Source organism: Serpula lacrymans (assembly GCF_000218685.1).
Source record: "Serpula lacrymans var. lacrymans S7.9 unplaced genomic scaffold SERLAscaffold_2, whole genome shotgun sequence".
Classification (NCBI taxonomy): domain Eukaryota; kingdom Fungi; phylum Basidiomycota; class Agaricomycetes; order Boletales; family Serpulaceae; genus Serpula; species Serpula lacrymans.
The window spans coordinates 3,531,345-3,547,952 of record NW_006763291.1 but is presented as its reverse complement, the minus strand read 5'-3'; the positions used below and the strand labels follow the sequence as shown (position 1 = coordinate 3,547,952).

Here is a 16,608-nt window from a genome sequence, read left to right as displayed (position 1 = left end):
CCTTAACCTTAACCTTAACTTAACCTTAACCTTAACCTTAACCTTAACCTTAACCTTAACCTTAACCTTAACCTTAACCTTAACCTAACCTTAACCTTAACCTTAACCTTAACCTTAACCTTAACTTAACCTTAACCTTAACCTAACTAACCTTAACCTTAACCTTAACCTTAACCTAACTTAACCTTAACCTTAACCTTATAACTTTAACCTTTAACCTTAACCTTAACCTTAACCTTAACCTTAACCTTAACCTTAACCTTAACCTTAACCTTAACCTTAACTTAACCGGCCCGGTTACCCCAGTCTAAATTTCGCCCTATCTCGGCTCCCGTCTCAGCGGTTCTCGCCCAAGTAGTAAGCGAACTGGTCTTGTGATCGGTGACGCGTGTAAGTTCCGGACTCGTCCATAATAGGACCCCGTCGGAGTATGCGATTTAAAGCGCCGCTACTCTCGCCAGTTTGCATATATAAACCTCTGAAGATACCACTGATGAGGAATAAAATCCGAAACTGCTCGTCTACCTCCATTGAGGGCAGTCTGGTATCTCTTCATCACGCCTCCAGCCCACCGATCTCACTCAGCCGCTTCGCGGCTTCGTTCGATCGCCACCTTAACCTAACCTAAGCGAAATCAAGATACCCGAATGGTTATCTACCCCCGGCGCCTACGTAAACCGGAAAGGTAGATAAGATAAGACTTAGATCTAATCAGATGACCGCAGATCAAGAATAAGCGTTAAAGCACACCCGGCAAATAAGGCCGAGCGTCAATACTTTAGCGCCCGGTACCCCCGGACCGTGGCACGTGACCGAATAGGCGCGCGCTTATGGAATGTTCGAGAAGGAATGGCACGTGTTATGACGTGACCTTGAGATATATACGCTATTGGTCCACGCCTTATGGCGTGATCATTGCACCTTCTACTGCGGATGAGTCATTGCTTACCTCCAGCCAATCAGATTAATTGCATTTGATTTGTCATGTTCGGAGATAGGTCTTTAGGATTCTATAGTGAGTTTTCAGCTTTGTAATCGATTTACATCATCGCTGACGAAAGAAATGTATCTTTTCATTTAATCTCTCACTCTAAAAAACTCGTACTAATCATACGTTACAAATGGTATTAATGGCACTGAAGAGACGCACGTCGAAATTGGTGTTAGGACTTCAACTTTTCGGAGTCCCCAATCTGCCCGATACCTCAAGCGCCTCAAGCCAACTAAGTATTTTTTTACTTCCCCCGACAATCCGGAAACTGATGTCCTCTCCCACGGAGTAGGGGCCCGGTGGATGGATAGGCCGGCCTGGCCCTCGCACCACATGGAACTACCTCGAGAATGACTCAAGTGCTTCACGCACTGCCTGCCAGTTTGCTATATAAAGAGATGACTCTGACCACTGAAGAGCAACTTGCGGAATTACCTAGCCCTCTCTCCTTAGTGGGGGGTAATCTGGGTCACTATCGCTCCCTCTTCTTCTCGACAGCTACCACCACCTCGCGACCTTCGGCCGCGTCAGTGGCCTCTTAACCTACTTTACACTCTTTAGCGTTCCAGCAGAAGCCTTCTCTATAACAGTAGCATCGTGCAAGGTATGCGAGGAATGACGGCTGGTCTTTGGTGGCGCGAGTGTACCATGGGCATGAGAAGCCAAGAACGACAAATCACGTCCGTGCACCGTGCTGCTGTAAGTCCAAAACGAAGAAGGCCCGCGGGTGAGAGCTGCTTAAATCTGGTCTCCGTCTCCATTGCCTTGTGACATATTGGCGGCTTTGAAGTCGAACATTTTCAATAACGCCCATATCTTTTATATACTGCTGTGGATGTGGATGTGGATGACGTAAGCATCGCAATCTGATGTGATTTCTTGTATATTCCAAGAGCGGTAGTGCCCTCGGGCTGGAACGTTTTGACTCCTGTTTGTTTATTCGTGGGGCCCCACTTGTGTGGATGTCTAGTGATCGTTCGTCGGAGACCAACCTCAAACGTTACCAGCATGGAATATATTTCCTTGATACCGAAGAGTGTAGCCGTGGCCAGCTGACTATTGTCGAAGCATCGTCGGCCATCCTTCATCCCACCCTGACTGCTTTTGAAACAACTTCGCAGTTTCCCATCGGGATGGTCTTAGTTCATGCGCCGATATACTTCCTTCCAACGCTCCGACATTTCTCCACGCTACATTCTCAATATCATAAAACATTGATGAGACCAACGGTATAGTACTTGCATTTTGTCACCATGCTGTTCGCTTCACTCACCTTGTTATTAGGTTTACTCTGCCTGTCTTCAGCAACACCGTTGATTTACGATGGACGAGCTCCATTCAACTTGACTGGGGAGATGCTTGACAATTCTATAGGTCCTTATTTAACGTTCGTTTTTCCGTTCGCACAGCATCCCCTTTGAAAGTTTACGCTGATGCCTTTCTAGCGTCGTGAAAGGGAGTACGGAAAATGCAACTTATGTGAAAAATTATATTTGTTGTTCTAGTTTCTGCTCATCACTCACATTGTCTCAGTATTCCCAGCTACTTGGGCATTCAACGTTACCAACACCGCTTTGGAACAAGGAGATGATTCCCTTTGTTCCTGTTCTCACACACCCTATCGAACAAGCCATCTCAATATCCATCGACAACACATCCATCTTCATCCCAGGTGGCTCACCTCCTCAGAATGGCTTTCGACGAACTGGGTTCATTGCCCAGATAGACGGGAACCATACCTACCTGAATGGAATAATGGAAGTCGGGACTACCGTCTTCCATGTCTCGATCAAAGGAAACACGCTCTTCCCTCTCAACTATACACACGAATATCAGATCGTCTGGATTGAACCAAACGACGGATCCCATGTATTTGAGATTCAAGTAGGTGAGTGACAGCGTAACGAGACGGGATCAAACAATTTTTTTTAAATTCCACATATGCAATTAAAGGATCTCCTTTCACCGACCCCACTGGACCCTTGCCTGCGCCAAAAGCCCACTACCTCAAAGTCCGCGATCATGCCCTAAACTTACTTTTCTACACACCTTTCACGATGGAAAATTGGCATAACTTCGCCGTCCAAATCAACTGGGAAAGTCGAACTCTAGGTGTCTACTACTCGACCGATGATGCCCCCCTTCAGGCAGTGACAGGCGTCCTTTCAAATCCTACCACATCAGCGGGCGCTACTGGACAAGGCGACTATCATTTTGGCGTTCTGAAGGTAGGTTGTTACTAGCTGTGTTCTCCTCCCACACCATACATGTCAGGCGAGCTAACATCACACTTCTGGTACTTGTGCAGTTACCTCTGGTAAATCCAGCTGATACGCCGGCTGAACAAGCCAACGTTGTCGATTACGGTATTCAAGAAGGTGACAAGGAAACTTTGCTGTACTCTGGAGTATTTGTTGAGCACATTACAAGAGGCGTGAGTGCGGGTAATGGACGGATGATCTCACCAATCTCGTAAAATAAATAAAGGTATATCGCTCCTTCTGGATAGTGTCTGGATATCCGAGTCGATGCTTCTTTTGTAGCTCGTTTGGAACATATTTTCCGGTCACTGTAAAACAAAATGCGGCATATATTGCACATATCGTAACTCTTCAATACCCCTCGCGATGCTATTTCCCCTAGCCTACAGCAGCTCGTGAATATATCTCAATAAGTGAGACTTCAGGAACGGTGATGTGAGCTTACCTTCGGTCATAATAAATAGTGAGCAAGTATGAGACAAGGGGAGAACGAGAACCTGTTCGAACTGAGCTCGAGCCAGGAGTCAGTGTGTCGGATTATTAATAATTTGGGCAGCCTGAAGGAGTGACATCGTGATACCAGTGGTACTATTATATATAAGTAGATTCACTATCCATATCATGTAAAATAAATATATTGCTTGTCAGCGTCCCAAAGCTTCTATTCAAGTTTAATTGGCGAGAAGTAATTTCTGTTCCCTCTCTGAAGTCTGGATTGGGTCAACTCGTGGCGCCGCATCAAGAGAACTTGTTGTATGCAGGTTCTGAACTCCCAAACGAGAGTCTTGTTAGGGTTGTTGGTTCCTACGTGATTTGGGAATATATCATGAATTTTCGGAGGATCACATAGTGCTCTCAGAAAACTGTACCTTGGTGGAAGATCCATCAGCCTCCAATTCAACATGAGAATGGGATCCCGGCATGGCTCGGAAATCTGACAAAATAACACCTTGTGAAAGAATGTTGGCCGATGCCGGGACTTCTCTAAGTGACTCCCGCGCATTAAGACTGCAGAACTGATTTAGCTTAACACGAGGAGCAAGACACAAGGAGCATACGTAGCTAACAAAGAGTTCGCATAAACTGGATCAATATCAGTACCTTTATCGCAGACATTGAATATTGATATTGTAGAACACATACGGTTATTGATGAATTGGTACAGTGCAAGATAGATTAAGTTGCCAGGCATAGTGACAAACTATTTTCAACTCTGGATTTCAGCACAAGGAGGGATACCTTAGGCTAGCTGACATACGCAAATCAAGATAGCAACATCTGTCACGCTGTTAATCGACAAATCCAGCAGTCAGTAGTCAGTCACATCACATGCATATCCTCGAAACTAGACGCACCTTGTTAAAACCCCAGAGCTAATGACATATGATATAATTCTGGAGACAATTGTGTTTGTGCTTGCAAATCAAGTTAGCTGGAGTATTGAAAATGACACGTATAAAGTCTCACACCTTTTCAACCCACTACGTCTGCTGGCCAAAAGGTAGACTATTGATACAGTGATGATGATATCATTTGCTGCAGCAACAGCGAGAGATGCTGTATAATATGGCTATCGCCAGATTAGGATTATAAATGTTAGCATGATCGACTGAGTTGGCAAGCTTAAGCTTACTTCTATCCTGTGAAATTGAGAGAATTCGGGCCATTTGAAAGTCAAAGCCATGACACCTACGTGAACATTCCATAGACAATTACACACAGACGCAGACGTTGACTTGTGTTACTTACCGATTTCGAGTACTTCAGGGTCTCTAATAGAATCAAATCCCACCGCGCAAGAAAGGATATCCACTCACCAAAGTGACAGACAGCCAGGATGGACTAAAGATGGTTGCTTTTCATTTCGAAAGACCAGACAGCTTGATTGACATCGGCTTACCACGATGCTAACCAACAATTTATTGCGTAAACTCACTACGGTGACGTCAGTCTCAGTATTCATATAATTGATCAAAACATACTCACAAATCCATATCCGACGTGCATAGAAACTAACATAAAATCAGCGTGGCGGCACACAAAAAGACGTCAGCATGTACCAATGGACCAAGAAAATGATTGAACCCTAAGATGTAAGGATGAGCAAAATCGGATTAAGCTGCGTACAGAGAAAACCTACCGTGATGCCTGTTGTTACCTATACAAAAACCACGAACGATAAAATCTTTTTGACAATCACATAAGCATGAACTTACGTCGTCAGACCTATAGAAGGATTTTGAGCAAGATCCTGGCGATTATTAAATAGGGAAAACTCACACTTGCGTTCTCGCGCGAGCGGCAGGATCATTAAATTCTAGTACTAAGGAACGCCATGTGAAGGAACATATGAGAAATGTGTGGACAGTCTCAAGAAGCCTGAAAATGAACACATCGGTGTTCAGCTTTCCGCGAGCAGAGCTCTATCTTAATGGTCATACCAGAGGAGTAAGACCTGAATATCAAGTTAGTATAAGCACATCCCAGATCATTGATGAAATATCGTACGACAGATTTGATATTCCTAGCGTCCTTGTTCCAAAATTTCGAGTAGTAGTAGTATATCTGCATAGACGTCATGCCATACAGTCTGAAAAAAGTGGTCAATGCAACTTGTAACTGACACGAAAAGATATGGACTTGCGTAGTCGAGATAAAGTTGCCAATCAAGACAGCCCCTAAGGTCGGTACAAGGACTCTGCTAGTCATATTCAGCGGTTTGGAGCGGAGAGATGTTTGTATTGGATATTGGCTATTATATATCGTTGAGCAAAATGAAGGAGAGACGTTGTTGTCAAAAGCCTATGAGTAAGATGAGAGTCGTAGATTGAATGTAACCGGCAATACCTGGTGCTATCATTGTCATCTTCATCAAAGCGATGCCATGAAAATGACTCAAAATAATAATATTATGGCAAGGTGCCAAACTAAAATAAAACATGTGAGCGGTGCCGGTAAACATGGGTGAGTACCTTACAATCAGTTTTAGAGCCGCAGCTAACGGATATCAACGTCCAATGATAGTCACATAGCGTATCATGATGGCACACCGTTGAGACCCATCATGATTCTGCATTGACACCTATGTGAATTTGGGAGACTATTGTATGTGTATCAAGACAATATTGAATGGTCCAGGCTGAGCATGGTCCGGCAAATGCCATGATAATGAATTTTTGACAACCCGGCGCGCGTTGATGTGACTCCGCTCAAGTTGAACCAACTTGAAACCTGAACCACCAACATGCACGGGTCAAAGGTCCAATTAAATGCTCTCCATCTGTAATCTAATCCTGTTAACGTCAGGCGAAGATTACTGCGCTCATCTCACACAAAAGTAAAATTTCACGCCCACACATGTCACTCAACATCATCATGATGTGTGCAATGTTTATATGGTGCATACCACATATCAGCATATTTCCGGCACCTGCGAGTCACACCTACCCCCCTGGCCGCTCTGAGCCCATAATTTAACCCTCAAACGATCAAAGCAAACATATTTCTGATACAGCAATCAGAGGAACGAGAGTCTACTGCAACTAGTGGCCAATCAGATCGCTTCATCAGCATTTCATCATGCACTTTCTCGCTCGACATTTAATCCATAGTAATTTGTGGGTATGTCTTCTAACTCCCCGACTACAATGCTATTCTGATGCGGATGCGGCGCAGTTTCGTTGTCTTCGTACCCCTTTGACAGTACCCAGGCAAAAGGCTGAGATAATGTTTCCGATCAGAATAGCTTTCTGGCTATCAATGCGGGAGTACAAGATCCCTGGCGTATTTAAATTGTAAAGTGAAGTTATTTTCCTTTGAAACCTAATACAATGAGTGTCACTTCGTCCATACTGCATCCTCCGACTTTTCGCTTTGGCCTTGTTCCTAGCGCGCCTTCAAGAGGTAAAATATTGGAACTTTTGACTGCCCATGGTATGATCCCACCTTTTTCTAGACTTACACATCAAGCGAACATCTTTTAGCACGTTCTCGAGTGCTATCAGCTTTGGCCCATGGCGTTATAAAGGGCCAGCTCATCGTCGATGATACTAGTAGCGCAGAGTCGCATCAGTTCGGAACATGCGTAGAAGGCCGTCCTCCCGTAGTTCTCAAAGTCGTTAGCCAGGCTATGTGGGCCCGAATCCTATTGTCAAATGACCTGGGCGGTGAGTCCCCTATAATCTCGAGTGAATTGTCTATTTACCTACCATTAGTCGCTGAGGCTTATATGCAAGGCGACTTTGATGTATCTAGTCTGAAAGCTATGTTTGATGTATGTCTGCCACCCTCCGGGCTGATGCCTGATCTGACCCATTCGAGCAGCTTTGGCTCGACAATCGTCACGCACTGTCCAATTTATCAAGTACATTTAGCTCTATTTTTGCACTCTTTTCCGCGGTAGCTATAAAGGCCCTTGGCCGGCAGAATTTAACGATGGCCCGCTGGAATGTAGTGAGTCGTCCGCATCTCATTCTCCCGCATCTTATTTTACAAAAATTCAGGAGGTTGCATACGATACTTCAAATGAATTCTTCAAGGTATCTCCTCACACTTACGCAGCTAAAATATTTCTGACAGCCTTTGCTAGTGTTTCCTTAGCAAAGAAATGATGTATTCATGTGCTATATGGGGTGAAGAAGAAAATGGCGTACGTGGAGATCTGACCATCGGACCTACTCCTGGAGACCTCGAATCAGCCCAGCACCGTAAGATTCACCATATATTGAAGAAAGCTCGCGTTCGCGCTGGAGACAGACTTTTGGAGATTGGTTCGGGTTGGGGTGCTCTAGCTATTGAGGTATGGCATTCATTGCGGGAAAAGAAATCTCGAATGAGAGTTGTTGGCTTATATCTTTTAGGCCGCTCGATTAGGGTGTACAGTTGATACTGTGACTCTTTCCGTAGAGCAAAAGGCAATGACTGAAGAGAGGGCTGCAGCTGCTGGATTCTCCGACTGCATCCGTGTTCATCTGTGCGACTATCGCAAGCTTCCAGAGGCCTTCAAGGGCCAATTCGATGCCTTCGTTAGCTCGGAGATGTTTGAGGTAAACATCTTTGTATACCAAAAACTTTCGGGAGATTTACGCAATCTCAACAGGCTGTTGGACCGAAGCACCATGGTGAATATTTCAGCATGATGGATTGGGCTTTGAAGGAGGATCGAGCAGCGGCTGTTATCACCGCGACAACGCAAGCCGAGTCTCGCTATACTGACTATCAGTATGAGCATTTTTTACATTGCAGATAGTCTCATTGACGACAATATCCCCTTAGGCCAGATGACTTCGCTCGCCATTACCACTGGCCGAATTGTCATCTCCCTAGCGCGACGAGCTTTGCTGCTGCAGTGCAAGCTGCTGTCCCTGGTCGGTTCATCCTGGAGAGCATTGAAGATCATGGAATACGTACGTTTGTTGGAGCATGGTTAAGAACAGACTAATGAGATACTCCCAAAGACTATCCGCGCACCCTCCGCGAATGGGGCAGGTATGTTAAGGTTGCTGTGCATGTCGCATTATAATGTTACCTATTGATTCTTCTACAGGCGTCTTGAGAAAAACTTTAACGGCGAAGTCGCGGAGCATATGAAAGAAAGGTTTCCGCAGCTTTGTGACGAAAGGAATCTGGAAGCATTCAGACGGAAGTGGATGTATATGTTTGCATATGCAGAAGCTGGTTACGCTAAGGCTTACACGTCTTTGAATTGCTGGACACTCGCTAGGCCGGTAAGTTATAGGTCTCACCACTGGAGATCCTGTAGCATGCGCTAATACAAAAGTGGGGCAGGAAAATGTGTCCACAGTTTGTGATTAAAGGATGGAGTAAAGTCATACATGGACGTTGCTGTCGTAGACTGGATCTTGTGTGCACATCATAGAGAGACGTTGCTTGTGAAATACGGTAATTTACTATGAACTGACTTGTGAGATGCTTTTCTTACCGTAAATGAAGAGACGAGTGAACTTGGTGCTCTATTCATTGTGAGCTTCGACAGTGGATGACCTAGCTAAATTGCAATCAGTAGGCTTCAAAGTACACAAGCTCATCTATGTACACCCGCCATTGCCCATTCGAATTCCATGCGTTTATAGTACAAGATGCATTGATTCTAATTGTTGTAGTGCATAACTAACATTCAATTGAGTGACCTCACTCCCTATCTGCCTCGACATCCTCCCCATCTTCACGTCCACCGGCACTCTGGCGTTCCTGCAATGCCCACTTCTCATCTTTCTGCGAGTGAAGCGGCAACCCTCTCATCAGCAAACTAGACAAGAGCCCAATACCTGCTACAACGATAAGAATCTTCCAGAGCATTACTAGCGACACTGCAAACGCCTGACGTACGACTGCCTTCGTGAGTGGAGGAAGTTGCGGGATGAGCGGAATGATGGAGTACGCGATGTCTGTGCTTTGAGCTGATTGTGTGCCTTGGAAGAGCGTGAGGGGAGTACGTTTCTGAAGTTCGTTTTGGAGCACTGCGCCTTCAATCGTCACAGCCCAGACCTTGAAAAGGGAAAAAAGAAAATAGTCATGAGCCAAAAACCTGGCACATTATGAATAGGGCACATACCTGCGCAAGAGTACGAACAAAAACAAAGAAGGACAACGCATACGCGTTTGAAGTCACAGGCAACGGGGCGAGGACAGGGAAATATGTGCCTGAAAACACAATTCCGACACCTATTCCGATGATGACTTGATATCCAATCGACTTTGCCTGCGCGGTGTTCTCGTCTACGGTGGTGAGTAGCCCAAGGCCGAGTAGCATACAACACCACGCAAACCATAACTGGGGCCTGTATCGCTTCGTTGCCCTGACGCTGAGGCCAGCAAAGATGGAGAAGGGAGCAGTGGAGAAACTGAGCCCGAAGAGATCAACGCCGGATGCAGTTGGAGATGTGTCTTTGCAAGCTTGATAATACACTGGCATGTAATCTAGTATGTAAAACTGTGAGCTTCAAGATGCTGGATGAAAACGATTCAAGCGTACAGAGAATGCTGATGTTGATGAACGCTCCCAGTGATATTTGAATATATCTGGTATTGTGCAAAGAAGTCAACACCCATTGAGTGGATCTGGCATGATGAAATTACCCGCTCAAACTAGTCCGATTCGAGAGCAAATTCCATGGTACCTGGATCAGAATTAGCTCATGGATCAACTGCAACTTGAAATAGAGCGCACTAGTGGAGTCTGACACCAGAGACTTTCAAACAAGAAGAACATAATCAAACCTGCGAAACCTAGGCAGATGGGGATGAGGACTTGAGCACTCTTCCACGGGTAAACAACGCCGCCCCATGTGAGCCCAATCACACAAGCACATGTTGCACCAATGATAATAAAATTACCACTGATTTTCGAGTTGCGTTCAGCGGTATGAAATATTTGATGATAAAACACACTCACATCCAGTCTATCCGAGCCATCTTTTCCTTTAGGGTCCCTACCGGAGTCGGAAGCCTGAGAAACAGTAACACAAGTAGAAAAGCCAAGCCAGCGATAGGTATGTTGAGATCTGTAAGCCAAATCAAAGACCCCAATCAAAATGATCAGATCATATACGTACAAAAAAGCCAGCGCCACCTAGAGGGCTGAGCTAAAGCTCCACCAACTAAGGGACCTATGCCGCCACCTAAAGCCCATGTTCTGGAGGTATTATGAGAGGCAGTCTACATTTATTACGGATAATAAAACTTACAGCCCGAAGAGTCCACTGTACGTTCCACGTTCTTTGAGAGTGACCATGTCCGAGAGGATAATCTGACTTAAAGTGAATATACCTCCTGCACCTGATCCTTGGATAGCTGGGATAGATCAATATAAGAGATAAGAATTGTGTGGGTGGAAGATGACCCATACTACGTGCTGCAATCAGCATGTTCATGCTCTGAGCCGCGCCGCCCAACGCACTTCCCAGAGCAAACAATACAAGAGAAGCTAGGACGATGGGGCGTCGGCCAAAAATCTGGGACCACAGTTAATGAGCGACGATTTGACAAGAATGTAGGCCGATTTTTATACATACTTCAGCTATACCGCCACTGAGAGGAAGGAGGGCAGTGCTTGCAAGACCGTACGCAGTTGCAACCCAGACAAATTGGTTACTGTGGAGCTCTGTTACGATAGTTGGCAAGGCTGTCGAGACTGAATACTAGTAATGAAGGAAAAATCAGCTCGAGTTATATAAACTAAAGATTGGAAAATGAAGCGTACACTCTCCAGCTGAGCCAGAAAGACAGAGACAAGGAGTGCCCCTAAGACCAGCCAAAACTGTGAGTCCTTGGCCGCCAGACCAGATGAATCAGACTGAGGGACATCTTCAAGAAGCTGGACAGGTTTTGCGAGAGCCTCTAAACTGTTATCGTGCTGTGACATTCTAAAGTTCCCTTAAGCGAAAAGACCTCCTCGACTCGGAAGGTAAAAATGGGGTTTTAATGCGACTGGAACTCGTATTTTAGGAGCGCATCCTAGAAGGCCGTGGCAAGCATACGTACCGCATCATTCCAGTGAGAGCACACTGTAAAATAATCAATAATGGCATTTGCCTGCATACAAACTTACGAACTACAGGAGCCTATCAGAAACATCGCATCTGATCGGACTGTACTGATTCAAAACACATGGAATTTGAATACAAGAGCAAACCGGATCTGCTTAACTCAACCACCGGGAGCCTGGGTATTTGTGGGCAGGGCTGCCGCTGGCATGTTCCCACTGTTGACAGCTGGTGCTACGGAGAGTAACAGAGATAGCCTGGCAGCCGCATCCTCCTGACTCGGAGGTGAAGTTGGATTAACGCAGTACAGCAGGGAAGTGGCCCCAAAAAGGCACTGCGTTCTCACGCGTTAGAGACCACTGCCCTCAGTGGCACTGCCGCAAAGTTCGACATAATCTTCTATTCTATAATGTCTTCAGTGCACCGCGATTTCTAGAAGTTCTAGCATATGAAGTGCGGTCGATTCAGCATTACACGTACACCTACAGTTCCGGTGGCCATAGCTTGGAACTGGCACTGCACAGCCCACTGACAAGACGTTTCTCTCGTAGCAATCTAGAGGAGCTGCCTGAATACGTTTTTTCTTCCGAGTGGTCGTTGTCAGGTCAGGTGGATAAGATGCCAATTGTCTTCATACGTCGTGGTACCAGCAACTGGGCCAAGATGATCCACCATTGTTTATCATGTTTCAGTGAGTGCGTCTCACTATTCAAGCTTTGTCTTGCCACTGAAGACACCGATATCTCAGCAATCCACATAAGAACAGACGAAAAATCCTGTACAGCTGTGCGGCACTGTTTTGTTTGTAGTGAATCACTATTATGGTCAATCTTGCGGAAAAAACAGTAAAATGTCTGGCCACGCCACATTCCAACGTTCGAGGCCTTGTCGTGTGTGGACCTACCAGCGAATAGTATAAATATCATCCTTCCTGCATGAGACTGCTATCTTATTAGTATCTCGAACAATCACTCCCACGTCACTCGACTGCAATCTCTCGAATATATTATTTTCCGATAACCTTTACCCCGCGTAGGCCAACCAGAACTCACTCCATTGTCCTCCAATTAACCGTGTTTCCTTATTATTGTTATCAGATTGTACTCTTGCCAATCGCCACACGACTTTTCTGCTGAGATGGCCGATATTGTTTGCATTACCTGCCAATCGACTGTTTCTCGATCCGATTTCAACGAACACGTACGGTCCAACTGCCGCACTTATCGTAAATCTAGTCCCAGCATGACAGTGCCACGCAGCAATGCCTCGAGGCAGCCCTCGCCCAACCCTTTCAATCATGTACAGTCGGTGAGTTACATCGTACTTGATATCTCTACAGAGAACATGTCCTCATCTATAATATTGCAGCACGCATTCGCTCGAGAGCAGATGGACAACAGAACTGCCACCCAGCCTCCATCCAATGGTCCTCAAAGGGTCGAGATTTACGCACATCATTCGAACCCGAGTCCCAATACGGACCACCAGATTATTTATATTCCTGAAGGCTTAGAAATCACCCCTTCTCACCAGAAGATAGTGGTCCATCTCCCCGGCCTTGACGTGGTATTGTATCCCTATCCAAAGGAACGCACCTGAATAAAGAAGATAAATTATGTATCATATAATGATCGTTGCATATACATGGACAACATCAAAACATGTAATATTCGAAGGTTTAGATTGTACCGTATTTAACAAATCCTCAAACATAAAAGAAATGTTGTTTCAGAACTTGAAACCACCTGCAAGACCCATGACATTTTGAGGATCGACCTCAGCTTTGAGACGCTGTAACAGCGGGAGGTTATCGCCATAAAGACTCTCCAAGGGTGTGTCATAGATGGCATAGTTGCTGTACGGGGCTGCATCTGCTACGTCTTGACCCAAAGAAACTGCCTTGTTGCGGAGGGTCGAAGCAGTTTGCCTAATTGCGTTTTGCATGACATCATCTGCCACAGGGAAAGACCATGCGTAGTAGATGTTGAGAGGTAAAAGCCCTTGCGCCCGTGAGGGAGGATACGCAGATGGAGTGGAATTGTGAGTAAAGAGCGTAGGTAAGAAAGACTCGACGTCGTAGGAAATGAAGAAAGTCGAGTCAAGGATGAGATTTGTACCGTAATACTAAATGGTGGGGAACTTGAGTGAATGGTGCATTAAGAACAAGTTTAAAGCCCTTACGATTGTTTCATTCAAAATGGCTTGGACAAGGGCAAGTGGATAGTCCAAAACAGAGATAGTGTTGAAGATGCCACTGCCAGAAAATCAGAAACGAGCTACGCAATGCAGATACTCAGGAATCTCACCGGAACTGCGCAGTAGCATTTGACGGTGATGATTGTACGAGAGAGGCAAAAGATCTAGTAGATATATCACTGGTAAAGTAAGGAATGGCCAAAAATTCGTCGAATAATCCAGAGGGTGGTGTTGGGTAATCATAAAATAATATTTGAGACACACCAGGCTGCGAGGACGGGTGGTAAGTTGGAAGATCTTAAGACAGCAGTGAGTAAGTACAACCTCGCCTAAAAGAAAGTTGTAGGTTGTAATGATAGCAGCCTTAGGGTCGGTGTTGTTAGCAACGAAGTTTGCAGTGGCGGCGTTGACGAGATCGAGAGTGTTCGCAGTGAAAGTGATCAATCCCCCCTGAGAACTAGATGAATAAGTGCTGGCATAACATACGTTTGCAAACTTACCCAGACTTCCGTCTGCGGGAACACTCTCAAAGTGAACCTGGTAACTATGCCCTGAAAGACGGGAATTAACGCGCCAATCAGATGGTTGAATGGGAAAAATCATACGAAGTTGTTATAGCCCCCCTAAATCAATGTTATCAGAAGCAGTTTAGAAAATCAGTCAGTCATTACTACGTACTTTTAAGCCAAAGAACAGATCGGGACTTGATGCTTCAGTCACGTTGGTTACCGTTCCATTAGGCATGACGAGCTCAAACGCTTCGACTGTGTCAATAGTCAGACCATATTGATTAGTCTTCCACGAATATCCTTCCGTCAAAATTGAGTGAGTTACAACAAAGAGTCGAGCCTCGTCACATGAATGGAACATACCTCCACCCAAGGTAAATCCTGCAACTCCTACACCCGTAACCCTGCCACCCACAACATTTACACTGTATGGCTCAAGAGCGGCGTAAACGTCATCCCAAACTAAACCAGCTCCAATTGTAGCTGTCTGTGCTGTAGAGTCATAAGCAACCTCAGAAAAACGGTACAGGGCAATCTGCACTCCTGTTGTGGAAGAAAATCCAGGATTTGAAGCGTGTCCGCCACCTTTGACCTGTTATAGTGCCTATCAGATCAAAGGTTCCCCCATTCATCCATCTTCTACAAATAAACTGACCGCGAATTGTGTGCTTGTGTTTCCCAAGATTTGCAGCTGTAAATAGACAATCAGTCACAGGTATCACAACATAGGTGCACCGGCACGGATGGACGACTCCTACCGCTATTGCGACATCTTCAGCCGTCCCAGGTTCAAATGAGCAAGTAGAAGCTTGAGAACTAGAGGACGCCCAGTGATAAACATCCTTGTCGTAGTCGACTAACCTCATATTTTGTTCAGAAATTATCTTGGAAACTATTGATGAAAAAGACATGGACCCACAGGAAAGCAAACCAGGATAAAAAACACTGGAGGCGGAAGACACTGCTGCTGCTATACTCTGGCAGGTATCAATAACACTACTTCTTGCATGTTGAGGCGAATTTGCGAGAGCAGAGGCACTAGCTACACTCCATAGAAAATATACGACGAGCTTCCCAGCGAGCAGAACACGGTGGGAGAGCATTTTCAACTTGAAGTTTATCCCGTGAAACGACCGCGACGTATTATAGTTTCTTTATCAATAGCGAGAGGTTTGTCAGTAGGCGTACCTGCCAACCGCCAAGATGAAGACCGCGACAGCAAAAATGCGCTAATACAGAACAAGCTTGAGTGATACTTTGTTTACATATGAAATGCATCCTTTGTTACTGCCAGTGTGAAATCCATTCTCGTCATCCGGGGTCAGTCAGCCACTGCAAGTCGAGTGTCCGCGGAAGATGGCAACTGTATATACTACGTGAGATTTTTCAGCTAAAGAACTCGAGCTTGGTGGCATCCAAGTCTGAACTCCTATCGGTCCTGTAGGAAAACAATGGTTTTTTTTAATAGCTTGACAGTGTAGTGAGCGGTCTGACCAACATGGCTCACGAACTTCGGTTCCCTTATGACAAGCACGTGACGACATGCTGGACCTGGCCCCAAAGGCACCAATGTTAATACCACCCGCTATCGGGCCAAAGTTGCTATAGTCCATATGGTTACATTCCGATGGAAGGAAGTTGTTATCATACGTCATTTTCGGAAGAAAATAGAAACATACGACATGCTTGACGGTGGTATTTTGTCAGTGGGTGATCGCCGTCTTGCTGAGCAAGTCGTAAGCCCAGGTCGACGCTGGTCGACGACGTCGCGACTGGTTGACCTGAAGGGTTCTAAGATCGAGACTGGAATGGAACGTCACTGCCCCATTTTTTAATTCCGGTTAGTCCATGTGGTCTCTAGCAGTAAAAGACGAACGCGAGGTTGGTCCCGCGGCTTAGCCTAGAACTATTTTGGCTAAACGGCAGTACTCCTGGACAATCGTTGCGCGGTTGCAGTTGCGGTTAGTTTACGAAAACATGTCTAACTCACCAATAAATAGAGCTAAGGCCTTCGGGACCTCACCAGCCATTCCTATTTATCGTTCTCTAGATCCCTGCGTAGAAATAAAAGTGTAGAAGGAATGTGTTGCTGCGGCCGCAGTGCAGCGAAGACATTAACTTTGTCAAGCGGCATCCGCAAGCCGAAT

The 16,608-nt window shown here is 45.5% G+C and overlaps 5 protein-coding genes across 5 annotated transcripts; 2 read left to right on the top strand and 3 right to left on the bottom strand.

Annotated features, from left to right (window-relative positions):
• Positions 1 to 1,894: 1,894 nt before the first annotated feature.
• SERLADRAFT_458588 (uncharacterized protein) lies at positions 1,895 to 3,674 on the top strand (the record flags this gene model as incomplete). Its single annotated transcript, XM_007314255.1, has 6 exons — positions 1,895 to 2,220; positions 2,276 to 2,378; positions 2,437 to 2,470; positions 2,525 to 2,879; positions 2,945 to 3,219; positions 3,300 to 3,674. 5 exons carry the CDS (start codon positions 2,347 to 2,349, stop codon positions 3,465 to 3,467), a joined length of 864 nt encoding a protein of 287 aa, XP_007314317.1.
• Positions 3,675 to 3,782: 108 nt separating this feature from the next.
• Positions 3,783 to 6,396, bottom strand: SERLADRAFT_458586 (uncharacterized protein; the record flags this gene model as incomplete). Its single annotated transcript, XM_007314254.1, has 20 exons — positions 3,783 to 4,056; positions 4,122 to 4,260; positions 4,311 to 4,453; positions 4,511 to 4,538; positions 4,608 to 4,667; positions 4,722 to 4,822; positions 4,886 to 4,941; positions 5,002 to 5,013; positions 5,070 to 5,094; positions 5,153 to 5,187; positions 5,239 to 5,264; positions 5,313 to 5,338; positions 5,393 to 5,410; positions 5,469 to 5,478; positions 5,533 to 5,631; positions 5,694 to 5,707; positions 5,761 to 5,842; positions 5,897 to 6,004; positions 6,100 to 6,179; positions 6,230 to 6,396. The coding sequence occupies 18 exons, from the start codon at positions 5,959 to 5,961 to the stop codon at positions 3,991 to 3,993; spliced, it is 1,005 nt and encodes a 334-aa protein (XP_007314316.1).
• Positions 6,397 to 7,234: 838 nt separating this feature from the next.
• On the top strand, positions 7,235 to 9,194 carry cfs2 (putative cyclopropane fatty acid synthase; the record flags this gene model as incomplete). The annotated part of the gene is made up of 12 exons (XM_007314253.1): positions 7,235 to 7,274; positions 7,307 to 7,418; positions 7,467 to 7,525; positions 7,576 to 7,704; positions 7,755 to 7,790; positions 7,841 to 8,050; positions 8,112 to 8,297; positions 8,351 to 8,472; positions 8,527 to 8,657; positions 8,709 to 8,739; positions 8,798 to 8,978; positions 9,040 to 9,194. 12 exons carry the CDS (start codon positions 7,266 to 7,268, stop codon positions 9,064 to 9,066), a joined length of 1,233 nt encoding a protein of 410 aa, XP_007314315.1.
• Positions 9,195 to 9,243: 49 nt separating this feature from the next.
• On the bottom strand, positions 9,244 to 11,635 carry SERLADRAFT_359754 (uncharacterized protein; the record flags this gene model as incomplete). The annotated part of the gene is made up of 11 exons (XM_007314252.1): positions 9,244 to 9,759; positions 9,827 to 10,191; positions 10,247 to 10,293; positions 10,351 to 10,391; positions 10,442 to 10,610; positions 10,667 to 10,775; positions 10,827 to 10,906; positions 10,959 to 11,064; positions 11,120 to 11,225; positions 11,286 to 11,411; positions 11,474 to 11,635. 11 exons carry the CDS (start codon positions 11,633 to 11,635, stop codon positions 9,403 to 9,405), a joined length of 1,668 nt encoding a protein of 555 aa, XP_007314314.1.
• A 989-nt stretch (positions 11,636 to 12,624) lies between these two features.
• On the bottom strand, positions 12,625 to 15,564 carry SERLADRAFT_359751 (uncharacterized protein; the record flags this gene model as incomplete). The annotated part of the gene is made up of 12 exons (XM_007314251.1): positions 12,625 to 13,064; positions 13,125 to 13,880; positions 13,938 to 14,010; positions 14,063 to 14,220; positions 14,277 to 14,402; positions 14,453 to 14,503; positions 14,558 to 14,575; positions 14,631 to 14,761; positions 14,825 to 15,053; positions 15,117 to 15,152; positions 15,220 to 15,317; positions 15,381 to 15,564. 11 exons carry the CDS (start codon positions 15,562 to 15,564, stop codon positions 13,485 to 13,487), a joined length of 1,500 nt encoding a protein of 499 aa, XP_007314313.1.
• Positions 15,565 to 16,608: the final 1,044 nt, after the last annotated feature.